Source organism: Bolinopsis microptera, chromosome 9, assembly GCF_026151205.1.
Source record: "Bolinopsis microptera isolate Bmic1 chromosome 9, MBARI_Bmic_1.0, whole genome shotgun sequence".
Taxonomy (NCBI): domain Eukaryota; kingdom Metazoa; phylum Ctenophora; class Tentaculata; order Lobata; family Bolinopsidae; genus Bolinopsis; species Bolinopsis microptera.
The window spans coordinates 7515667-7542760 of NC_087080.1; the positions used below are offsets into that span (position 1 = coordinate 7515667).

The 27094-nt window shown below is 38.9% G+C and overlaps 3 protein-coding genes across 3 annotated transcripts; all 3 read left to right on the plus strand.

Moving 5' to 3' along the window:
- Positions 1-934: 934 nt before the first annotated feature.
- LOC134821354 (uncharacterized) lies at positions 935-1834 on the plus strand. The gene has a single exon (XM_063832097.1). The coding sequence runs from the start codon at positions 935-937 to the stop codon at positions 1832-1834; it is 900 nt and encodes a 299-aa protein (XP_063688167.1).
- A 1009-nt stretch (positions 1835-2843) lies between these two features.
- Positions 2844-26242, plus strand: LOC134820488 (reversion-inducing cysteine-rich protein with Kazal motifs-like). Its single transcript, XM_063830885.1, has 24 exons — positions 2844-2945; positions 3218-3351; positions 4535-4696; positions 6349-6516; positions 6927-6954; positions 8035-8108; positions 8258-8329; positions 9183-9289; positions 9475-9590; positions 10108-10168; positions 10445-10595; positions 10778-10887; positions 11085-11176; positions 11469-11606; positions 11797-11885; positions 12182-12256; positions 12571-12785; positions 13236-13361; positions 19865-20061; positions 20338-20435; positions 22823-22913; positions 23192-23310; positions 23639-23728; positions 23841-26242. The coding sequence occupies exons 1-24, from the start codon at positions 2894-2896 to the stop codon at positions 24075-24077; spliced, it is 2802 nt and encodes a 933-aa protein (XP_063686955.1). The 5' UTR covers positions 2844-2893; the 3' UTR covers positions 24078-26242.
- LOC134820487 (glutamate receptor ionotropic, kainate 2-like) lies at positions 16239-19432 on the plus strand. Its single transcript, XM_063830884.1, has 2 exons — positions 16239-16313; positions 16463-19432. Exons 1-2 carry the CDS (start codon positions 16247-16249, stop codon positions 19207-19209), a joined length of 2814 nt encoding a protein of 937 aa, XP_063686954.1. The 5' UTR covers positions 16239-16246; the 3' UTR covers positions 19210-19432.
- Positions 26243-27094: the final 852 nt, after the last annotated feature.

Here is a 27094-nt window from a genome sequence, read left to right on the forward strand (position 1 = left end):
GTTCAGTCATTTAGCATATATAATGGGACTTACACAGTAAACTAGTAGAAAAAGTATAACATGATACATTCAATCAAATCATGTGAGGCAATTGGTAGAGCACAGCTGTACACAGGTAAAGGAAATGGTCCATTGCCACCAAAATTAGTCGATATCTCTCAATTTTCATTATATCAAAACAAGTAATATCCAAACAATATAGGACCAATATAGGACTTATATTACAATATAAGGCCTATATTGCACATGTGTTTTGAGGCTGGATAACAGTGCTGGACAGTATCTCCATTTCTAAGGTAACATGCCAAGCTCCTGGGTACCTCAAGCCCAATCTGTGTTAGGGCAGGATTTAGTTTATAGAATATGCACTATACAGGGGTGCTAAAAGTAACGTTACTTATGTTGGGTCTTATACCACCACTGTGTTTCATGTTCGAGACCTGTAACTTTGCAGATGGCATGCTGTAACTACTCATTCGAGGATTCCGTCATCAAAATAAATAGCCTATATTGTTCTTTCCGAACATGCTAGACGCCTAATGTTTTTAGATTACTGAGCTGCAGATGATGAATTGTTGCATTTGATATGAAAAAATGAGGCAAAATGGGTTTTAAATGACAAAGTTATCAAACATTTTGTGTCACCTGATCAGGTAATCAAATCACCTGATCACATGAATAAACTCGTTGTGCTTCGTATCTTGTTTATCTGAGAAGCTACAACTCTAATTTTTACTTGACTATATAATACTTTACTTTAACTGTAGTGAGGTGTGCTCCACAATTTGAAGTATCTCCTCTCTCTGATATTGTCAATCGATTTATAAAATGTTTAATCAACCAGTGGCCCCCAAATTTATCACACTAAATTTGTTCTTCTCTTGCCAGCTTAATTAATATACATACATAATAATGATATTTCAGCAAAAAAGCCATGACAAAGAAATTGTGGGGAGAAATCGATGATGAACCTGAAATTGACACAAGTGTAGCTAGTATGAAGCCAGCTGATATGCTTATTCCCAAACCTTATAAACTTAATAGCACACATGATGATACTCCAGATCACCCATTCTTGAGACCACCAACCTCACGGAAGGGCTCCAACTCTATTCTTCATGCTATAGATTTATTGAGACACAATCAAGAGATTCAGTCCCAGAAGACAAAGCTTCAGAAGAGAATCATGAAAACGAAAGGTGATTGTGAAATACCAGAACTTCCTCCAGCACCTAATGAATTTTGTCAAAATCTACCAGATGCTTCAAATTTGACCAAGTCAACAGTTATAAAATTAACTGAGGTACCCTCAATATCGGAGGAAACAGCAAATGTATTACTCAAAAAATCAGCTGCATCTATTTTGTGTCATGTTGGTTTCACGTCTGCGGATTCAGACGCTCTCGATACACTCTCTGAGAATCTTGGTGGTTATCTTCAGAAATTTTCTCGTGAGCTCCGTAATCAACAAGACAACTACATAATGGGTCACAAGACTTCTCGCACAGATGTGTTTGAGGCTACTTTATATGAGCATAAAATCAGGGGCTACGAAGAATTCATTAGTTTTGCAAAGACTTGTGTCATAGATTACACCTTGAAGTTAGACGATAGGAGAAAAACTATTGAAGCTGAGTATGCCATACTTTCTAAAACTCCTTATCATTCAGCAAGATCAATACCGGTTCATTTTCCTAATGTTAATACGGTTGATCTTCTAAAAGGTGACTTTGAGCCAGAACCTTCATCTCCTAATATTGTTACAGATCATGAGACTGAAGGGATTTCCAGAGATGTTTTCATGCACGAGCCTAACGGAATATTTTACCACTAGTTTTGTTAAGTTTATTAACAAAATAATTTTTCCTTGCACAGTCACTACACTATCGTTATTACTAATTTTGTTCTATGGAATGGCTGGTAACGATTTGAAGTTATTTATTGATATTATTATCAATTTTAAATCTGATTAATTTTGCAAATTATTAATAAAGTTTTATCGATTAATTGGAGGTTCTATGATGATTTTTCATTATATTTGAGATATTATGCATCTATCATAAAATTTTCGTTGTTCTATAATGTTATATTGCACAGTTGTCCACCAGGCTATAATTGACCCAAAATCGAGTGTCATGAAATTCTGCTTATTTATTTGTTATTTATCGTAAATTATCAGCGGGTACATATGCTAGAGATGATAATTAAAAATCTTTCAAAATGTGGAAATGATGTACAATAATATTAACAATTTTTTACACTGTCCGAAATTCAAGCAATTGGCAGTGAAAATTGGCCTACATCTGACTGGATATTCATGGAGCAGTGTATATTTGCATTTACTTACTCTTTTTGTTGCTGTTTGACGTGTCGAATACCAGTCTCATGAAAAAAATTCATTTTTATCTATTTTGTTTGATTTTTCATGTACCCTCAAATTTTAGACCCACTTTTTAACAAAAATTTTGGTTTTAAAATTAGAAAAATGTTAATGTCGCGGACCTCTGTCTATTGTTTAAATTGATGTTTTCAGTTTTATTGAATGCAATCACAGATTTAGCTATTTAAAGCAGATTCAGCTTAAAGCATGCAAGTAAACCGATCATTATATTAAGCTGATCTATTTCATCACATTGTGTACCAATCTATCTTTGTGGAAAGATAATATAACTTTTGACGTGCAAATTTATAGCGCTAAAATACTGCAAATTAATAGTGATCAAATATATGAATTCGCTGTTTTCAAGCTTCAAATTTGTTTGCATTTCAAATTTTACAATTGTAAAGATTAACAATAATTCAAGATAATAATATATTTATTAACCAGGTATTTTCTCCCCACTAGATTAGATGTGACACTGACTTAGGTATGTGAGAAGGTGGAGATCCATATATGTTACACGTGTGCCTGGTTATCATTACCTTCTTTGCCTTCAACTCCGCGAGTCAGTATTATATTTAATTAATAGCCAGTATTATTATAATTAGTATTAAATTTAGATGATTATATTCTATAAATTATTAAATTATGCATTGACTTTGAAGGTTCAATAGGAACATGTGTCTGCCAGTCGTCATCTTTGCAATGAATAACAAATTTGTTTTCTTTCATGGCAAACAGAAGGATTAATCACTACAACTGCATAAGTATTTGTTAATACTCTTGTACACTAATGGCACATGTAAATTGTTTGTTTGTTTACACGCCCCCTTTCAGACTACTACATAGATGAGGGTTGCTGTCAGATGTTTATCGAGGAGCCCAACTGTGTTGACCAGTGCATGAGAGTCATAGCCAATGAGAGCATCACTGAGTTCACACGTGATCTATTCTCCTGTGCACCAGTCAGGGTAACACTATTTGTTTTTCAGAAAAGACAATTTTATATTCAGGGTGTCCCCAAAAAGTCGATAAAGTAAAGAGTTGTTCACATATTACGTAATCACTGAGGGGGAGTGAGAGAGTTTCTATTTGATTATGCCAGTGTAATTTTAACACAATAGCTATATTGTGTAAAACTGATTACGTAGGGGGTTTAAAATTGGCCAAAAGTGATAACTTAATTTGTGAACGACCCCTAACTTTTGTTAATAACTCTCCTCAGTTGTTACCTAACGACTTGAGTTATTAACACTCATCACTTGGTCGCATTTTTTGGGACACTCTGTATCTTGTTAAGCTATCAATAAAGATTTACGCCAACATATCTGTCCAGGTTTACAAATCACAATAGACCATGATGTAGACCATAATTGACATTCAAACATATATATTTCACTGCTCAACGTTCAGTCTCGGTGATCTAAAAGTTAGATAATGTGATTTCGGTTTTATATCATGGCTTTTGGTTGGAGTAAGGAATTTAGTTATGGGTCTAAAGAGCTAAAGGTGGTTATATTTTATATTAGGTTGAACTAGGTCGAGAGCATAACTGCTGTGGCAACTTTTTGATAATGCGCGCCCAATACAGTAGTACCTACACAGTACACAGTCACAGTACTGCACACTGTCTCGATAGAAACAGTGTTGAGTGTTCAAATGATTAAGTCGCAAAGTTGTTTCTGTAACTTCCGTAACGTGTCAAATCACTATGTAATCAGTCTGGTAAGCCTCAATACAAGATAGACTAGTTACACTTTCCTTCATTTGATCATGTTACTTGAAACCCAATACGAGTACTACGATTTAGTAACTAATATATACAGGGATACATTATGCCCATGACAAAGTCGGAGTTACTAAATCTAATTTTGTTAGGGGGCCTATAATAACGGTTAAAAGGACAGGGTTCTTATTAAGGTATCTTGCTATGATAGGCTGTCGCAGCACATGGTTGGTAATTTGATTTTATATTTTACTGACCCCCCACGGATCAAGCACTTAATAATGACGGGGATTCCCGGAAATAAACTCATAATAGGATAAGTTTATTGCTTTATCTATATTATTATAAATATTTATATATTGACCCTGTCATTGTTAAAATCCTCGTCTTGCGGTTGTTGGTCAGGTAACCCCGACATCCCCTGCCAGGCACAGCAGAAGATGATTCGCTGTGCGACACGTAGCAACTACGGGCTGCCCATCGACCGGGCGGTGTGCTGCGACAAGACGACAGATACGCAGTGTCGCGATGCGTGCGAGCTTTACTCCCCTCTTAACGACTTCAACGACAAGTGCAACCGAAGCAGTGAGGTAAGGAAAAAAGGGCGTGGTCACGTGACTTACTGGCCACGTGACGAATGGGTACGTCATTACAACGAGCGAGATACACAGATATTTCAACTTTTTATTTTCACCCTGTCGATATCCCAATACAGTGTGTGCCTCTCTCACAACATCTCACAGTATATATATAATACATATGTCTGAATCATTCAACACTTTTACACCGTATATTGGAGAGACTGACTTTAATGCGACGACCGTTACATCATCGGTTAGAAAAGAAAAATACAAGAAAATGTAAATGTTAGGTGTGACGTTCACCTTTGTCACTTAATTAGGATAAGATAATTCTAAGGCTTGATTATACGGCACACACACACACACACACACACACGCATACACAGCAATGCTGGCCAGTATGTCCATAGTTTAGAGGCTGCTAATACTACTATAACTGTGTCACTATAAGTATCATGTTGTACAATAGGTCATTACACATGTAACTGCCCTAGATGTTATACCTTTGCATTCTGGAGGTAGTTGCGGTCTGAGATGTGTGTGTGTGTGTGTGTGTGTGTGTGTGTGTGTGTGTGTGTGTGTGTGTGTGTGTGTGTGTGTGTGTGTGTGTGTGTGTGTGTGTGTGTGTGTGTGTGTGTGTGTGTGTGTGTGTGTGTGTGTGTGTGTGTGTGTGTGTGTGTGTGTGTGTGTGTGTGTGCGTGCGTGCGTGCGTGCGTGCGTGCGTGCGTGCGTGCGTGCGTGCGTGCGTGCGTGCGTGCGTGCGTCCGTGCGTGCGTGCGTCCGTGCGTGCGCGCGTGTGTGTATCAATTTATCAGTTATTGAGATTCAAATTATAGTGTTAGGGTGAGAAGTGGTGGAGGTATACCAACAGTTGCAGTAGTGAGGGGTGATGTGCAGATGTTGGGTGAATGTTTGGAGAGGGAAGTCAGAAAATGTTTGGTAGTTGGTACACATTTTGACAGTTCTACACATATTCAAACAATACCAGTTCAATACCAGTTCAGTAAATTCAATGGCTTTGTCAATCTCACCGCGGTCGATTCTTACTGTGACTTATTTGCTGTCTAGCTCAAACTCCTTCTCTCTCAATTCAAGTTTAAAAGAAGTTAAAACCGTCTGTACAGCATATGTTAAGAAGTAAGTCTATGTATTTCTTACTCTAAATTAACGACTGAAGATTGAGCCAGTTATAGGCTGGCCCGCCAGTTGTAACAACCCTCATATATTATGAAATTAGGAGTACATGGTCTGAGCGGCCGTACTGAGATACATTTTTCTTACTTTGTTTAATGTTTATACACCAAATTGGAGTAGAGTCAGAAACCATGAGACATTTTGAACACAAAACTGTAAACAAATACTGAATAGCTAAAGAAACACCGTTAATGTGCATGATGGATTATTACTTAAAATCAAATATTCTCTTCCACTTATTCTGAAATAGGAAACACAGTTTAAGTGATATATAAATAACTTTTCTTTGCCTTGTTAATCACCTAAAATTAGTATAATCGGTATTATATTTATATAAATGAATAAGTAACTCCTCTTTATTATGTCTATCCCTGAAATAAGTATAATCGGTATATAAATAACTTTTCCTAGTTTCATCTTAATAGTGTTGTTGTTAAACTTCAATTTATTATTATTATTATTCTCAGTTCGAGATATACGACTGTGTAGACGAGTATATCCAGATAAAAAAATGTTGCTACTCGTCTCCAGTGGACATGTCGTGTGCAGTCGCCTGTAACAAGGCCATATCAGAAGGCCCGACTCTGGGCGACTGGGTCACTGTTAGACTGACATGTGACGAACCCTTCCCCGAGGTATGTTAGTAATGACAGAGCTATTTTTATACTGCTTAACTAAATTTTGTTATGTGCTAGTTAATCTATAAAAGGTGTCTGGTGATTTTGATAAATTGTGAATCCTGGCATGGTATGTGCTCGGTTTTCTGAGGAAACAATGTCATGTAATAAGAATGTTTCTCGAACGTTAATAAATATTGTTTTAATTTACATAAAGTTAGAAAAATCATACTTTTACGATTTTTGAGTGACTTGTACGCCCACGTTTATTGACTTATTGATTTTTTGGCTTCTTTCTTAAAATGTCAAACTTTGATAAGTTTGATTTACTATGAAGAATGTAAAATCGGATGTAGTCCGGTCCCTGACAGAAAAGCAAATTCACCCCCCTTTCTCTACCCAACTAACTTTTGTACTTTTATTTTCAGGTCAAAGAATGTATGACCCAGTACACAGGTACGAAATGATTCTCTTGCTAGAACTGACAAAAGTTAAACATTTTCTCTCTCTCTCTCTCTCTCTCTCTACATAATTACACGTACCTCATATTATAACACAATTCATTATGTCTGAATTTCTGAGCGCTATAGCGACTCTGCTCTTTGACCGTGCTTGGTTGTGGTTTTATAGTCTTAACACGGGCGTATAATATGACAAGGACGTTGGATTATATACAGTCGCAAGGATTGGGTAATATTTTAGACCTACGTTAACATGAATTTAACAATTCAGTGTAACTTAGACTGAATTAGGATTACCGTCGCAGTTTCTTACGAGAACTTTTGTTATATTGAACAATGATGCGTACTGGCAATGAAATTTCAGGGGCTATAATAAGTAATAACCTGCGTGATGGCCGCAGAATTATGGGAGTTTGCATCCGCCAATATTACCTTATACTATAAATAGTTTGAATTCCATCTGTACCTATCACAATTTAACTGACAAGCCAGTGGCGTAACGTTACTTTGTGCCGCCCCCCTGCTGATTGAAATTTGCCGCCCCACCTCAGGCCAGGTGGACTACGTATAAACAACGGGTAGAGATTTAGTTCTTGGTAATTTGCCAAAGTTAGTTAAATGCGCGCAAATCAGACCGGTAGATTTGTACCGCGGAAAAACATAATTTTGTACAAAGTTTCGCGCGTGATCGTTAGCATTATTATTGCGCGTATCGATCGAAACTTGTCACGTGACTAAAATTTACTGCACCTATTGGCTGGGTTTCCTATGTTGTGGCGTGGGGGCCACGCTGTCTATCTATAAGACTTAAGAGAATTTACAGCCATGGTGAAAATGACCGCGACACATTTTTTCCGCGATCCTAAAACCATTCTTACGAGTTGGCTCCCAAGCTCTAGCTAGTTATCGATAGTTGTACAATACCCGATCTCTCTCTCTCTCTCTCTCTCTTTATAAGGCTACACGGTAATTCTTCTTAATAATGCGTTGAGAATGCGGGGAAGATCAAAGGTTAGGCTAGAGCTGAGTATATATACTTATACCAAAGGTATTTAAAACGATGTATACACTGCAGGGCATAGCAATACGAGTCGTTTTGATTGCTGTAATCTCTCTGACAACGAGCAATGCAGATACACGTGCGATAAGGTAAGAATTTTGGCACGGATTTTTACCTGCTGCGAGGACCTAATCCCAGAAATATCCCACTTTAAAAAAAATCAGTATAACTTGACTATATTGTGTTAAAATGAGATAATCCGAATGTAACTCCCATTTCATCACAAATTTTCTCTCAGGGTATGAAGGGAGACTACACGCAAAACGAGCTGTTACTAGCACTGTTAGATGCATGTGGAGACCCCATACAGGTTTGTTATAACTACCATACAGGTAGTTATAAAATTATGTAATACTAATTACAGTATTCTTACTGAATGTTTAAAAACTTGTTCAATCCCCTAAACCGCAGAGCGACCTTCCAATTGTCTGACATGATTTGTTCTGGCAAACTCTAAGTTCATTTGAGGCTTGGAGTGTCTGCAAATGATTTATCTGTTTTTATCATGTTCAGATCAAGTGAAGGTCAGTTCTGCTCTGGTTACATGCCCCTTGTTTCATAGTCAAAGGATAGAGATTAGATTAGGTGTGGCGGTTAAACTCTAAAGTTTACCATTTTAAAAGCCCATACATCCATTATTGGTTACGAGTTATCTGTGTTCAACGTCTACACTAATCAAAGTGCTCGAAGCGTAAACAGCTCAAACAAAAGCGGTTGCCAGCTTTGTTCAGGTCACAACAATGGGTCAAAGGTTTGAGGCTCTCTAGCTCTGCCTTTGATCTTGAATGTCTAGTCTACACGTTTGAAATGTGAAGGTAATTAAGAAACCGCGACTGTTTTGCGGTCTAATTTGCCTGGATTGAACCCGGCGAGAAGTGAGATATTCGGGTCATCCACCTGTGACTAAAGTACTGATTTCTTAAGATGATCATGACGTGTCGAAACTGTCGAAAGTGATTAAAATATCTCCATCAACAGAAAGAATTTTGGGGATTCTCTGTCATCTAGACAATTCACTGCGTGGCCAAAACAGGAGTATTTTGATAAGACTTCAAAAAGTTGAAGGGGAAATGCGATGACTAAACATTAACAACCCCATGATAACGCTGACTAATTCCCAAGTCCCATGTTCCTCCGCTAGACTAACTCTCACTCCTCCGCAGGATAAAACCTGGCTATGCCTTATGTCGGACGACAGTGCTAAAGTAGCGCCACTTGGCGACCTCACCGCCATACAGTGCTGCAGAAAGGCAGACTCAAAGTACTGCGAGTAAGTATCATAACTAACTGACTATTATCACTTCGGAGTGATATTTAGCTGTCTGTTTGTCTCTCTGACCTATTTTATTGTTGTATCTAAACTTTTGTTTTGTTAAACTTTTATTTTATTAAACTTTTATTTTATTCATCTTTTGTTTTATATTTAAGTGTCTTTTGAGCACCACCCTCTGCCAGGAACCTGTGTCTAGGTTTATACAAAGACTGGTTAAACAGCGAACTGTGGGACAAGTTTAGCTCTTCTTGTCGCTATAAGCCGAGTGAGAAAAAGATGGCGAACTGTATCCTCGACAGTGAGTATTCATTACATCATTCCCGGGCTACGCCACCAATATTGGGGAGTTTCGTATCAAATAGCAAAATTAGATTTCTAATATAGTTGTCTGCTAAAGGCGTCTGACATATTATATATCGTCTTGTTATCCAATCAGACATCCCAAATCACAGCAACAATCCGATCACGATCGCTTTACAATTGTGCAATGCTACACTATTTTGACCCCCACTGTAATCCGTTGTGCACGTTCAGGAGCCACAATGCAACGGTAGGAGTTAGTTAGAACTGGAAATTCACAGTACTCAGTAAATTAATTTACACAAAAGAATATCGTTGATGACAATTGTTGCTGTAAATGAAGTTGGGTGGTTTGAACATGACTCTAAATATTTCCCATTCATGAAATACGATTTTGAAGTATTGTCACTGGGTGATTTAAACTGTGATATCATTGTCTCAACATTAAATCTGGTAATCTGATCCCTGCTTGTCTCAACATTAAATCTGGTAATCTGATCCCTGTTTTCCTTCAGTATCGGAACCTTGTACACTGGGGTGTGACCACCTGACATTTTGTGAGAATCTAAACAACAGGTCAGTTTTTGTACTAATATAATACTGGCGACCACACGTACACCTTGTAGATCAGTTGTGTACTAATGATAATGTATAACATAATCCATCTCCATCTGGACTAAGAGTAATTTTAGTCTGAGATTTCCCAAAAGTAAAAGTTGATACGATTGAAAGCCTTGAAAATAATACTTCAGATCAGAAACTTGCAGCACAGCAGTAAATATTAATATTATATTATTCAACTTAATCATTAGTCACGTGATCGGTCAACTCACCTGTTTAACGTCCCCTCAGACCCCTGGACCTGTTTCGTACTTGCACTGCAAAGTATGACGAAGGCGCAGAGAAAGATTACAACTTGTGGATTAATAGAGGCTGGATTGAAACCCCGCTGATAAACATAACCGTCCTCAATATCACTACCTGTAAACCTGACATCTGGAAGGTAAAACTTTGTACAGTAGTAAAACCCCGATTTACCGGAAACCCCGGTTTACCGAGTTTTACTGTAACAGTGTGTGAATATATTGAAAATTACGATCGCAAATTGAAATGATCGAAAAAAACTCATTAAGATATTTTCCATACCAACCCACTAACGGAACTTCTAGTCTACTCTATCACCAGGGCATAGCGTGCGTGTTGCAGACCCAGCCCTGTCACGCCAAGTCTCACAGTAACAGTATTTGTAACAGTGTCTGTGTAGACCTCCTAACTACTTGTCTCGATAGAGCCAGGTATAATGTTTGTTCTAGAACTTCCTGGAAACGTTTGGAATGGTCGAGGATTTTTTAGAATTTCTCCTTCCTTTCAGAAACTTTTTAGCTACTTGAGCATGTTCTGATGTTCTAGAATGAATTTTGTGAACTTTAAACAGTATCACCTCAATGAGTATTCAAGACTAAAATTAAGTAACGAAGTGTTAAATTATCAGGTCCCACCGCACGGTGGAGGAGATATGTGCTTTATTGGCACCCATCAAGAACCCCAACGAGGACCCCTGTATCGACCTTGACCATTATCTAAGTGAGCAGATGTTTTTCCTTTACTTTCATTATCAGACCATTCTCCCATTTATTGCTTCTAAGACAGGCCGCAATCTCTAATCCAATGTTGCTGAGTTTGTTTGTTTTTTTCTCTGTATGTTTGTCTCTATGCTTTTGTGCTTACCTCCCCCTTTAGAACCGCTCTGACATGATTAGTACCTGACACTTGTGTCAGTTGCTAACCATATGGGCGGTATACGAGCACATTATTTAATTTCACTTCATTTAATTTCACTATAGCGAGTGTGTTGTAACCCTGCCTCCACTCTCAGCGCCAGGAATCCCTGACCACCAGGGCAAAGTAACCCACCCCTGCCAGCCCAGCCCATGCTCAACCACTCAACAATGTGTCCTGAACAGGAACTGTGCGAGTGGCGACATGTACTGTGTACCCTACATCTGTCAGGACAGTTAGTACCAGTCTCTGAGTTGTTATTTTGTTTGTGCTGTGACTCCTGTGAGGAGTCATCCCCAGCTAAACACTTTCCTTTCAACAAACGTTTTGCAAAAGCTGGCCTTTTTAACCCACGTGAAGTGTGGACGTATTAAGACAGATTGAGAGATGGCTAACACTAACTGTAATTGTTGTTTCCACATCAGGTTGTAGTATTGGTGCTACCAGAGACTACCAAGTGGAGGTTGGGAGTTGGGTTAGGATTCCAGTCGTGGAGGACTCTGATTGTTACAAGGTAACAAAGTCATTAAGTGATTATATCATTAAAATCCACGAAAAAGGAGACAATCTCCGATCAATTATGCAATGAGCCGTAATTGGCGACGTTTTCGCTGCAAAAAAGTCGCCATATAATCTTTTAATCGGATACTTCTAAGGATACCGATGATATTTCCCGTCAAATAGAATTCCCATGCTCAAGATAGAGTCTGTACTCTTTATGCCCTGATCTTTTCCACGCCCGACTTTAACATGCTAACCATGGTAAATGTTAATCGCTTATCATTTACAAATAAACTGTTAATATTTTAGGTTTGCACGTGCGACGAAAAAAGAAAACTGTCGAGCTGCCAGGAGTTACAATGTCCAGGATCCACAGACTGCAAGGTTAGTGACATTAAATATGATAACAAGTAGTAATTGAGACAATGTTATCTTGTGGCTTGCTATACTACACCTAGGTGAGTGGTATTGGATGTTGGCTTATCTCCACGTTTCTCTTTAGCTTATTTTCCGGCCAGTTTGAACAGGTGTCAGCCATTCGGCCAACTGAGTAAGATAGTTTTGGTGAGCTAATATCCAATACTTCAGTAAAACTAATAATATACCTCAGTAAAACTAATAATATACCTGATTCACATTTACCCTCAAGTTAAAACTATTCCTCAAAATTCCGCCTAACCACAAAACTTGCCCCCCAGATTGGGAACCAGTACTACGAGCACATGTCACAGTTCATGTACGAGTGTAACATGTGCGTGTGTTACAGTGGCCTTGTAACCTGCACCAAAGACAACTGTGACAACGGCAACGCTGTGGAGACCTCGGTTGCGCGGTTACCAGGCGGTTGTAAAGCCTATTATTCTCCTGTTTGTGGCCTCAATGGAGCGAGTTATCTCAATCCTTGCATTGCCAGGTAACGCTGCTTTCTCTTTCACTTTCAGTTTCATCTCATTCATAGCTACCACTTTTGTTAGATTAACGTTAATAAATAATCCTGGTTATATCTTCATCGGTTTAAAATTTTTAGTTTTTACAAGAAATAATCGTGTCACTGTTTTTTATTCGTTATATAATTGAAATGTGCTACTAAATGAAACATTTACTGCCTGTCTTTGTCTCTGCAGTCTTAATCACCCATCAGTCATCACGTACTCAAAAAGTACCGTCTACTTAGAACAAGACTTTGTTAAGTAATGGATTAAATAACTCATTACATACTGTCTAGCTTGCGTCTTACCATTTTAGAAATTGAAATTGTGATTATTATTATTATCATCACAACTGAATTCAGTATATTGTTTCTATCAATAATCAATTATAATTGATAATTAACCATTCAAAAGTAATAAAAATTCCTCCGCAGACAATTCAACATGAAGGAGTCCCAGCTGCACTACCAAGCATGCAGCAGTGTGGACGTGTGTATCAACTCACAATGTCCAGAGAACCAGGTCTGTCGACCTAAACGACAAACCTGTCTCGATCTCAGGTTAATACCTTTTAAATTGTCTCATTTTCAGTTTATTTATCAATTGTACTTTGATTTTATCTGATGTCATGATATGTCAACATAAAAAATAACATTTTTTGTGTATCGTGAGGAGTTAATAATAACAATAATGTGTTGGATAATTCGCATTAATATTTCGATGGAATCGGGAGAAGGGACTAGGGAATAGAGGACGGAGGGTCAGGACGAAGTTTGATAAATTCCAAGTACCAAAATATCCAGATCGTTTTAGTAACTTTTTAAAAGATTTCTTTGAAACGAAGTGTTACAGTTACATCAATTAGAATGAAGTTATATGTCCGGTATTTTCCGTTTTATGCCATTTACAAATTCAGAATTTTAGAGAAACCAGTATTTTACAAAGTTTCAGCCTTAAAGAACGATATAATTTGAATTCAATATTAATCTTCATTCTTCAATCTCATTATCATTTTGAACGCCAAAATAATCATTTTTGCCCTTTTTGTCGTATTTTGACCTCACACAATTGTCACATTAGTAATTCTATGACCAAAATTCATGGCATAAAATGGAGAATTACCCAAAGGTTTTTTAATTTTCTCGATAGACATTTCCTCCATCTAAGATTATCATACTCAAAATAGACAACTGCACGTGTTCAAAACTTATAAACAATCAATGATCTAAAAACAGATTGAGCCCTACAATAACCAGTTACAAGATTGTCCCAAGGCCAAGGTCACTGTCATTGCCACTAGTTCCACTCCTCTCCAGATCCTCCAGGTTAAAGCACTTCTGTTCCCTTTTCTTAGGTAGAGGAGAGGACTGATCCAGATCCATGTGCTCAGAGCAGGTGGTGATATAACTGTTGTCATAAGTTTTGTTGTCACCCCTCACTCCGAGTTCCTCATCACATTCCACAGTATTTGTCTCCCCAGGGAGGAATACTGGGACTGACACGTCCAGCAGAGCCGTTCCATTTTCAGCTTTTACATCCCTACAAGCAATTTTAGATAGATCTTTCTGTTCATTTACAGTAAAGAGTCGGATCTGGCTCAGGGTCATGGTTAGATTAAGGGAAAGAACAGATCCTAGGGTGATGGAGTCACGTCGGGGAAGATACTGCCACAGGGAGCACACCCCGTCCCTTTCAAAAGACTCCAGTGCAGAACAGAGCATCAGTATTTCCTCTTTTTCCTCCGCACTTTTACAAGTATTGAGGAATACTTTAGGTGTCACCACTTGAACCCCGTTGAGCAGTGAGATGCACATATTGGTGCTCTTAAGCTGAACTGTTGTTTTCGTACAACCACAAACTAGATGTTCGTCGATCGGCACAGACCTGAACTCCCAGGTTTGGTCACATGCTGAGCTCCAAAACAGTGGGTATCCCATGGGCCCTTTCATGTTGAGACCCTCATATCCTGTAATGTCCACCTCCACGCACTGTCCTGTATCCGCACTCTGGATAACCAGCCCCGTCTCCTGGCTCATCTTCATGGTCTCCTCTGAGTCTCGAGTATCACGTCTGAGAAGACATGTTTTATCTAGGATTATAGCTAACGACTCTTCGTCAGTATGATAATCAAGTTCACCCATTGTTTCCCTGTGCAAAGAACACTCCGAGAGTTTGTCCAGAGAGATGGTGAAGGATTGGCAATCTTCCAGGACTTTACAATAGTCCCAACACTGGTTCCCCGGAGGTAGGGAGAACTTTTGGAAGGGTTCCGAATTTACAACAGCATAGTGGAATTCACAGCTATTTGAACCAGGAAATATTATCAGCGCGATAATTATCTTTAAGAGGGTGATTATCGTCTTTAGATGAGCCATTCTCCTGAGGTCCCAAGTAGAGCTTTGTAACCAAACTGGGAATGTAAAACGTGGCAGGTTGCAAGGTGGTTACCGAACAGAGACTCGCAGAGAGAAACTAAAAGTACTGAAATAATTAATTTGTATTTAACCCCAGACGGAACGATTTATATTCCTTTGTTTCCTTTGATCATCAAGTATTATTATTGTATTGCAAATACATTGAAACATGGGTGCGCCAGTAAGATGGTCTCTATCATCCCCTTGCAGAGCTCAGTCAAGTGAGAAAACTTGATAAATGGTACTTAAATTTATTGATATTTTTGTCGGCGGTCATGTCTCTCCTTTAACTCTTTGAAAAACAGATAGTGCTTGAGATGACAAAGAAGAGGTAAGTACAATAGCTCAGGTGATCAATAGAGTACAAAACTGTAAATAGATGTTGGGAAACTCAGTCTCGCCCATTTTTATTAACTGAAGGTTGGACCTAGATGATCTACAAAAGGATGAGCATGCTTTGCCTGCCTCTGGAGTCTGGGGACGGGGTAACTACCAAAAATTACGTGGTACTAGTCGTATTTTTCCAGTTACTTTCACTTTCACTTTCACTTTCACTTTCACTTTCACTTTAACTTTCACTTTCACTTTCACTTTCACTTTCAGTGCAGTTACATCCCACAAAACTTACTTTTATCATATAATAATGGCGCGGATACTCTCAGACACATCACAACCTATGATGTCTATAACTGCACGTCAATTTATAGCTAAAATTACATTAATCGCTCCTGACATAACAACACATAACTATGATCTGGACGACTCCCCGATCGTAGTTTTATATCACCTATGATATGCGCATTAGCATACCATTCAGATCGCGTGTAACGGTCAACATCACGATACATTGGATTGGCTCCTTTGTTATAACCACCGTGACTTCCTACTAATACTTTGCCCTATGATTATAGTAATCCGTGCTTCTGACGAATAATTACTGATTTACTCCAATTACCCAAATTATCTCAATTAGCGAGCGGTTTTCCGGCTAGAGGATCACACATACTGTTGATTCTAGATCACTACCTGATATGATTTTGTTATACTTACTAGTTTGTTTCTTTACTTCAACTTATCAAAAACAAGTCGTCAACATTGGTAGGTTTTTTATTGTTTAATAATTTAAATCAAAAGCGAGCGAGATTATCGATAGCACTAGCAGTTTGAAAATACTCTCAATCCAATTTTCCCCGTTTCATGCATCACTTTATCTTTCCCTTTCTCTTCCTTTTCAATCTAAATTACAGGAGTATTAGTAGACCCAGATCCAAACCAAGGACTGCGACGAACAGTAGACTACGCCGTGAAATACGCCAACAGAAACATCCTCATCCCCAGTGGTATCGAGCTGACAGCCGTGTATCCCCGCCACTCCCTCGACGGAGACATCCACATCGTTTCCACTGTATTCGACTTCCTCCAGCAGGGGGTTGTGGGGGTGATAGGACCTGGGGACAGTGATGGTGTGAGACTGGTTAACGGAATATTATCCTCCATGCAGATCCCACACATCGCTCCACAAGCTACTGACCCCTATCTTAACAGTTCGTCTAAGTTCCCGTATTTGATCCGTCTAACACCCCCTGATGATCTGTTGAACCGGGTTCTGATAGATGTGTTCCGTAAGTTTAACTGGAAGAACTGTGCAATTCTCACCAGTGCTAACAACTATGGTACCTACGGAGAACAGGGTTTGAGATGGTTCCTGTTACATGCTTTCAAAGAGGGCTGGGATATCCTGGCTTTGGAGCAGCACGGTACACCTGATGATCCGAGGAAACTTAACGTAACGGAGCAACTTCTCAATATCAAGAACTCGGATGCTCGAATCATCATCATGTTCACTGTTATCAAGTATGCTCCGTTTATCTTCAGAGAAGCGTACGATGCTAATTTGTTGGGTAAGGGATACGCGTGGATTCTTATCGATGGTGCAGGAGACCTGGACTTTGTTTACCAACAGAGTTTACCTCAGGGCTATCCTCTTTACCTCCGAGGTCTTCTCTCAATCAGACCTATCAGTGAGGAGGGTGCCAAGTTCCGCTCTTTTGAAGAGCAGTGGCATCTTGACAGTGTGAGAAGACAGCCCTTTGATTCACAATTCACTGACGCGGTGCTTTTGATCGCCGAAGCGCTGAAAGACGCGAAGTTGAACAGGATGGACTTGACTCCAACGACCTTGTCTCCGGGACTTGATCACTCTCAGTATATTAACCAGAAGTGGAAACAAGGAAATATTTTGAGGGAGTTTATATTGAATCAGAAATTAGACGGATTAACACGATACATTGAGTTTAGTAACGTTACTTACATCCCTAAAAACCTTGAGTTTGGAATATACAGCATTCAGTTTTCTAACAATCAAAGATCAAAAGTGGGATACTGGACCCAAGAAAAGGGCTTGAAGATGACGTCGAACATAACTTGGCTAGGGAAAAATACCGGGCAATTATACGATCTACCACAGACACTGGCAGGACGAAAATATCGGATTGTCACCATTCATTCTCCTCCCTTCATTATCAGAGATGAGAAACCCGACGGACAAAAATTCAAAGGCTACCTAGTCGACCTGCTAAATCTACTTGCAGCAGACCTCGACTTTGAGTATGAGTTATACGAGGTGGCGGACAAGAACTGGGGTAACAAACTGATGAACGGACAATGGACAGGCCTCATTCAAGATGTCATGACCAACAAGGCTGACTTCGCTGTCGCTGACCTCACAGTAACTAAATCAAGAGAGGAAGCCGTGCGGTTCTCTAAAGCCTACTTCCGAGCAGGAATGGCTCTTGCCATGCAGCTCCAACAGGAAGAGAAGACACTGTTTTACTGGCTGAACCCTCTAGCAGCTAATGTATGGATCGCAATGTTTGGGGTCTGTGTGACGTGCGCTCTGATAATGTGTTTCTACAGCAAATACAGTCCCATGAGCTACGAGGTGGACCAGGAAGACGAGATAACCTTCACCTTCTACAACTGTCTTTGGTTCATGGTGGCGTCTTTCATGCAGCAGGGACCGGACGATGGCAGTCCGAGATGTCTCTCCGCGCGGCTCATAGCCATAGTCTGGTGGATAACCTGCATCCTCATCATCACCCTCTACTCAGCTACCCTTACAGCTAACCTCACTGTAAACAGCATGAAGAAACCCATAAACTCTATCTACGATCTGACCAAGCAGGACCGGTACACGTACGGTACTGTGGGAAACACCAGTTACCAGAGCATGTTCCAGAATACTACCTACATGGAGTACGAGAAAGTTAATGAGAAGTTGAAGTTTGTTGACAACTCGGACACGGCCTACAGGAGGATATCCGAGGAGAACTTTATATTTATCTGGGATACCCCTCTACTTGATTATGAGCGGAGGAAGAGGGACTGCTCCTTCGAGAGACTCTCTAATGAGTTCGGGTACTCTCAATACGCCTCCGCATTTCCCCGTAACAATGCCACTATGGAGCATGTAGCGCACTTATTCGACAAGGCAATACTGGGATATGACGAGAAGAAAACACTGAAGTTAACATGGCAGGCCTGGTTAGACCGAGCTGGGAGCTGTAGTAAAGGTTCTGCCCAATCCTCAGAAAGTAACCGCTACATATCCCTGCATGATCTCAGTGGACTGTTCCTGCTGATAGGTGCTATCATCCTCTCTTCCTTCATAGCCTTCTTCTGTGAGAATATCTACTACAGTGTCAAGGACAAGAAGCAGAAAAAGGCAGCGAATATAAAACTAGCAGTGAAAAACCGATGGCAGTTGTTGATGGAGAAATCCCAGAAAGAGCGGGCTGTTAAGACAGCTAATGCTACCACCTCGCCCCATTGCAGTTTAGAGGAGATGCAGTCAGTGAGGCTGAGGTTCGCGGTAAAGTTGAGGGAGGCATCGGTGGAGCAACAGAGGATAGAGGAGCTGGAGCAGCAGAACCAGCTTCACAGTCACTTGAGGAACTCAGAGAAGATGAGCATCCTACGTCCTGACTGTCATTAGTAGCATCTCCAGATGTACTGGTTGTTGTGAAGTTCCGTTGGCGTTTTTTGGAAATCAACTGTTGTGAGCTAAACATTTTTACAGTTTCATGTTCTACCGATACTTTAAATATGAGAAATGAACATTAGCACCGGTCATTAGTTCTGTTGATAGAATTTCTTTAAATTAATGTTTTAAGAAACGTACAACTTGTTGATAAATTTGTTGTATATTAAATTATTTTAACTAAGTGGTTTTCATTGTCATAAATTAAGACATAAAAGCTGTGTGTAAACTTTGAAATACAGTCCCACTCCTTAACAGACGTCACATTTTAATCAAGGGTGATTCTGTCAAGGTTGACGGCAAGAAACAATTCCTAAATCGAACTAAATAATGTATGTAAAATTGTACAGTTTTTGGCTACAGTCATGGCTACAGTCCTCAACCCTTCTATCTGGCTTATACAGCTCTTTGTAATACCTGTTCTTAGCCTCATGTGTATAAAAACCCGTGTATAGCAAAATAGTATAGCAAAATGCTATTCGGGAAATTCCAGAGATGGTTGGAGGACTAATCTAAAATAACAACGGTGTTCTCCACTACAAGTATAAGACTACACAACACTACACTAGTGACTATTTTACCAATCTTAACTCTGACTGTCCCACCCCAGGATCCGGTGCGAGCAACACGAGTGTGAGTCCCCGACCATCAACTGCGAGGGAGAGAACTTGGAACCGGTGTGTGACACCACCAATGTGCAGCACGCTCACATGTGCTCTCTCGTCCAACAAGGCCGGGTACTGGCTCATAGAGGGTACTGTTTGGGAAGCTGTAACGCTACAACTGGCACTGTGTGTGGGGCTAATGGTCAGTGACTTTACATTTTATTGGACTCAGCATTTTAGGACTGAGTTTCTCTTGTTATCAGAATTGATTTTTTTAATTTGTAATATGTTAAATTTAATAACTGAATAAAGATTATAGAGTTGAAGAATAACTTGGAAGCTGACCTCACTCTGTGAAGGTTCACTCGAAAATATCGTCAAGTCTTTGACCCAACATCATGATTAATAAACCAATATGAGCTCTGTATATAAAGATGATTTGAAGTTTCACTGCACTGTATTGATTGAACTATTACAGGGCGAAACTACGCAAGTTCCTGTACAGCTGAGAGCGACTTTATGATAGTGGACTATGTGGGAGAGTGTAAACCTCCTACTGATGGAGACTTGGCTAAGGTGAGTAGTTGGTGGAGGGGAGGGGAGTGTAAACCTCCTACTGACGGAGACTTGGCTAAGGTAAGTAGTTGGTGGGGAGGGGGGTGGGGGAGTGTAAACCTCCTACTGACGGAGACTTGGCTAAGGTGAGTAGTTGGTGGGGGGTGGGGGAGTGTAAACCTCCTACTGACGGAGACTTGGCTGAGGTGAGTAGTTGGTGGGGGTGGGGGAGTGTAAACCTCCTACTGACGGAGACTTGGCTGAGGTGAGTAGTTGGTGGGGGGGGGGGGGGGGGGGTAGCACTTGCTGAGCGGTAGGGTTTTGTGAGTCTAATAGCGTGGTTAGCAGAGCTGCCAACATTGGCACTCTGGGGTATTGGTAGAATGGGACTGGGGGACTGTTCTATTAATGTAATTTTGTCATTGTGTGTATTTTTATTGAGGCTTTATCTTGGCTAAAGTAAGTTAGAATCATTCAAGTTTTATTTTACTGTTTGCAGAAATTCAATTTGCTATATTATAAGCAGTCAACAATAAGAAACATCCCTCTCAATCAACAGAAACTACCTCAAAATTCAGTAAAATATGAAAAATTTAGTACCACATAGAATCAATCCAATAAAACGTAAACAGTTAGATAATGTCCCTCAATCGCCTATAATCTAAAACTTGCTATATTAGTGAAATCCTAGGAGTTCTCCCACCTTTTGAAACAGCTCCTTTGCCTTCTCTTTCTCCGCTGCTATCATCTCTTCGGAAAAGATTGGAGCTGGGAGTGACTTCTCCTCCAGATAGAAAATTCCAGAACCGTCTTGGCCCTCAATCACATCATTAGACCTTTTAGCGTAGAATATTCCCTCTCCTTCTTCGTTCTGGATGGAGCGCTTAGCGTAGAAAATGGCATCTCCCTCTTCGTTCAAGTCTAACTCATCCTGACTCTTTGCATAGAATATTGCCTCACCTTGTTCGTTTAAGAGAGTATCTTCTGTTGATCTCTTGGCATAAAAGATAGCTTCGCCTGCTTCGTTTTCGATTACGTCGGTGGATCTCTTGGCGTAAAATATAGCCTCGCCTTCTTCATTCAAGGCTAAGTTGTCTGCAGACCTCTTGGCGTAGAATATGGCTTCTCCCTCTTCATCTGTCATCAAATCATCTGCTGATCTTTTTGCGTAGAAAATCGCATCCCCTTCTTCGTTCAAGAGTAAATCGTCGGCTGAACGTTTAGCGTAGAATATCGCATCCCCTTCTTCGTTCAAAAGTAAGTCATCAGCTGATCGTTTGGCGTAGAAAATCGCGGCTCCTTCTTCGTTCAACACAGTGTTATCAGCGGCCCGCTTTGCGTAGAAGATAGCGTTGTTGTCCTCATCAAGAATGGTGGACCTTTTCGTGGACCTGGCTTGGAGGCATGGCAGGATGAGGAGAACTAGGACAACTGCAACACACTTCATCTCAATTTTCTCAGCAACTGCTTTACTCCACTCTCCCAACCCCGTTATATATCCCTGGGCCGGCTCTTGCACTCGTAGTTAGGTAATTGGTATCGGTTACTTAACGCCCACTTGTCAAGCGCACACGCTCCCTTATTCGGCAATTAGAAAGTTGCACCCCCCTGCCGAGATGGTGTGGCGTTACAAATTTGCAATTGTTCGGAAGTAAATGTGATAAATCATTTGGGGATATTCGGTAGGTTTTGAAGCAGATGTTTGGTTAATTACAGGAATCCTCTGCCTTATTCCCTTGTTAGCGGGTCCCCGTTAACTGCCCTCCAGATTCGCTGAACCGAGAAACGTTTGACACCCTTCGAATTTTCCGCTTACGATGTCGCAAAAATCAGTTCTAATAGATGTTTGGTAGCAGGTGGTGTAGCTTTTAGCTTGATACCTGGATCTTTAAATCCCCGGCATGTCATGGGTCGCTAGCTTGTAATTTAACAACTTGCTGGATTGCGGGACCAAATATCAGGTATTACCTCATCTCGCCAGGAAGGCTGATGAGTCCGGTTCTGGAGTTTCTTCTAGATCAGTAGATTCAAGATATAATCTCGCCTGTTTGACACCTCCCATATCAAATAATCAGCTCTCATATCGTAAAATCAGGCTAGATATTGGGCAATATTTTCGAGGGGGCTTGTAAGAGTTCTTGATAAAGGCATACGCAATATAACAGAGTAAAAATTGCCACTTGAGATACAAATTATATTCATATCGACAGTGAAATGCCCGAAAGTGATTCTTGTACACTTAACTATGGAGTATGGATCACAAAAATCAAATATCATAATAATAATGATTGGTACAAATTTATCTAACCGCTTTAAATTCTATTAAGATACGGTAGGTTAAAAATCTTAAGATCGAGCCAAAGCTATCTATACTAATAAAGCGATACCATTAAATGTACGTTTCCCAGGGACGGTCCTGCTCATCAGAAGTGATATGTCCCGAACTTCCTAAGATATGTGTCGCTAACTACGTCTCAGGAATGTGCTGTCCAGTCTGTGGTATGTAAGAGATAAGCTCGTGTTATTTACTTAACTTAAATCTTAATGTTATTTACTTAACTTGATCTTATTTACTTAGCATGGACGATCACCTGTTTGAAGCTAAAAAAATTGATCGATTCTTGAAATCCATCATTCAGCTTCTCCGAACCGCACGCTTTATTATTTGATTAGCGATCAATTAACTGTTTAAAATCGATAAACTGATCCAAATCATAAACCCATTAACAACTAACCAATTAACTCAGCAATTAACCAATTAACCAATTAACGCACAGGAGCAGTAGTGTCTCTGTTACCGAGTCAAGTGTTAGTAGCTATTAATGAGATGTACCTATCTCCTGAAAAGCTGACTGTATCACTTCTCTGTAGGAAACTTAACGGACTTCTCAGTCTGGTAGGAGTTTATTTACTTTATAATAATTTATACTTACTACTTTTATATTTTACTTTATAATTACTGTACTTTTATATTTTACTTTATAATTACTACTTTTATATTTTAATTTATAATTACTGTACTTTTATATTTTACTTTATAATTACTACTTTTATATTTTACTTTATAATTACTACTTTTATATTTTACTTTATAATTACTAATTTTATATTTTATTTTGTAATTACTACTTTTATATTCACCTCTCCTGGTCTACTTGAAGTTTTAGTTAAATATTTAAAAAAAAAAGAATATTTAATTTTGCTTAAAGTCCTTCTCTTTTCAGTCGGAGTGCCTGGTGCAGTGTAATCTGGGACTATACGGTAACGTTGTAGCGCTCGTCTACACCACCATCCCCAAACCCTCCTGGGTCCAGGTTAGTACGCAACTATTTAACTTCTGTCTCTTGTCAAACCACCTCAATTTACTTGGACAACTTTGATCATTTCCAAGATTCTTGAATTGAATATTTAAACGTCTTGTTCCAGATTGAAGCGTGTAACAACGAAGCAATCCGCCTGGAGACGATGATCACCATCAAACACCCCCGAATCAATGCTGACCTAGTACTGAGCACAGTGCTGGGTGCTAAAACCACCACCGCTAATATAACCGGGTCTAAGAACAGTGCTTCCCGGCCTTATTATCGCGTGAACCAACACTTATTTATTGTTTTTATCTCCGTAATTTATTCGTGTTTTATATGCAGACTAACCTCGTTATGAAACCTCCTATTTTTTTTTCATTTAGCTTGATAATGCTACTAAATGCATAATAAGTGAGTGAGCTCTTGTATTATGATGATGATGCCCGCTGATGTGTAACTGTCTACGTGTTTTGATATTATATATATTTGAATTTATCTTTAGTTTTTTAATCTTACAGGGAAGCTTTTATTTTTCTAATGTTGAGACCCGCCGTGATTTATGATCCTGTATACAGTTATTACTATGTACCCTGTATACTATACACTTTTCATGTACCTATCAGTTTTCGTGCTAAAAGTAAATAGCGTGAGATGATGAGAGATGTTTGATAAATAGAGAGGTTTGGTAAATAGAGAGAGGTTTGGTAAATAGAGAGAGATTTGGTAAATAGAGAGAGGTTTGGTAAATAGAGAGAGATTTGGTAAATAGAGATAGATTTGGTAAATAGAGAGAGGTTTGGTAAATAGAGAGAGGTTTGGTAAATAGAGAGAGATTTGGTAAATTGAGAGAGGTTTAATAAATAGAGAGAGATTTGGTAAATAGAGAGAGGTTTGGTAAATAGAGAGATTTGGTAAATAGAGAGAGGTTTGGTAAATAGAGAGAGATTTGGTAAATAGAGAGAGGTTTAATAAATAGAGAGAGGTTTAATAAATAGAGAGAGATTTGGTAAATAGAGAGAGGTTTGGTAAATAGAGAGAGATTTGGTAAATAGAGAGAGATTTGGTAAATAGAGAGAGGTTTAATAAATAGAGAGAGATTTGGTAAATAGAGAGAGGTTTGGTAAATAGAGAGAGGTTTGGTAAATAGAGAGAGGTTTGGTAAATAGAGAGAGGTTTGGTAAATGGAGAGAGGTTTGATAAATATAGAGAGGGTTGATTTGCTAAACGATAAATAACAAGAGTTACTATGTGGTGTGCCTGTTCTCAAAGCAATAGAACACGTTTGTTCCGCACGTGGCAGTTCTCAGCCAATCAAATACAAGGATTGCTGTCATGAAGCAGCTTTCTGCCAATCAAATACAAGGATTGCTGTCACGTGTTCAAATTAACGTGTTCCTCCATTCTATTTCTCCAAACTGGGTTAACAATATTTACTGGTATTTTCATTGACTGTTTTAAAAATTGAAAATTAGGCACTGCAGTTTATTTTGGTGGAACTAGAAACTTGTCAACTGATTTTAGGTGTATGTTCCAGTCTGAGAAAAAAATAGTACAAGAGTATTTATAATTATAAAAATGGGTAAATAATTATGCAATATATTGTGCAGAGTCCGAATATTATTATTATTTTATTAAAAGAACCATAAAATGTAAAATAATTTTATTTCTGAAGATCTTCTGACGTCACTGCCCCTTAATTCGATGGTATTGGTTATCCTCACGTGCGTTTATTAGTTCATTCAATTATTAGTATACGTATGATTTGGAAATATTTGTCGACCATGATTAAACGCTTTAATATGAATCTTAGAGAAGGGAACCAATTTGAAAAGTAACAGGAATATGAAATTGAGAGACCAAACGCTCACGATTTGAAGTGATTTTCGGTTTCATGTGTGTTTCACGTTTAGTAAATTATTTCTGGCTTTATGTTTCAGTTTTGCATTAGATTCGAACTGATCGATGAATAAAACTTGGTATTAGATACCCTGTACAGCCTATAAAGATGTACCTTACAGTTCATATTGTGTACAATTGCGAAGCTGACGACTATAAGTATAATAAATGATGTTATACTCAGGGAGGCGGGGCACCCTTACTGTAGTAATGTAATACTGTCACGTGTCAAAACTACATATGCAGTAAAACTAGAATTCTGTGAATGTGATTAAACGATTTGTTAATATTTCGGGCCCTCCGATTTCACGATTACATGACTTCTATTTTATCAATGTACCGATATAATGTAAACTTACCGTGGGTCCTCAACATCAAAATTGGCGCGGCTCTAAATTAACACATAAGTTCAATGTCGTTCAGAGCCGCACCAATCTAGAGACCCGCCAATTTTGATGTGAACGACTTACGGTTACCGTGTCCTGCCTTATCGAATATATATACATTGTTTGAATAACTAAACTGTATCCTTCTCATGAAGATATCTACATTGTTTGAATAACTAAGCTGTATCCTTCTCATGTGTTTGATGTGCTTTGTCCCAACTTTTAAATCTCATTTTAGTACAAACAAATTTATCGTTATTAATTGTCATTAATTACAGATGTAATGATTATTATACACAAAAAAATTGGGTAAAGAGAACCGTCTGTGCACTATTTTGTTGCTCTAATAGTAATTTCAAACCAGAAGTAAACCAGGGCAGGAAGTGATAAACATGATCATAATATGCCCATATTAATTTAACTGAAAAGGTATTACAGTGCTGACAAGCAACGATATTTGTTTATTTTGCGATTCCGTACAGCTGCCCAAAACTTCATATTAATGTGCGGCAAAATTAAGATGAACAAAACACCAAATTTGTAGCTTTTAATTTTAAGTACTCCCAGGTTGGATTATTCAACAGCGTAGTATATAATTATATAAGCTATTAATTAAACAATTTGATAAATTGAAGAATCTAAATAAGTATGAAAAATTAAACACAATTCAGAAAACATTTCCATTATAAAAGCCTCCACAATCAAATAAATTTGTATTTAGAAGAAATGGTAAACTTTCCAAGGATGAAAAGCGAAGTAATTCAAAATGAAATCTCTCTACCCGGAGGGTCAACCGAAAGATGAATTGCCAGAGCCGTGTCCTGAGGCTGAACAGTAATATAAACAGTTCATTTCTTACATTGTTTTTTCAAAGTATACTCATTTTACTTACTCTTCCAACGTCCTATCATCCTCTTCAACACCTTCCAAACGCAATCTCCCTGATGCCCCTTTCACTGATGAGCATGTAGCAAGCCACGACCATGCTACCAGTCTGTGGAACAAATGTGCCAGAGAAGAACCAAATGTAAACACTCCGACTAATGTTGGTTTTGTCCAACATTGCTAGGTTTACTGAAAATACAGCAAAAGA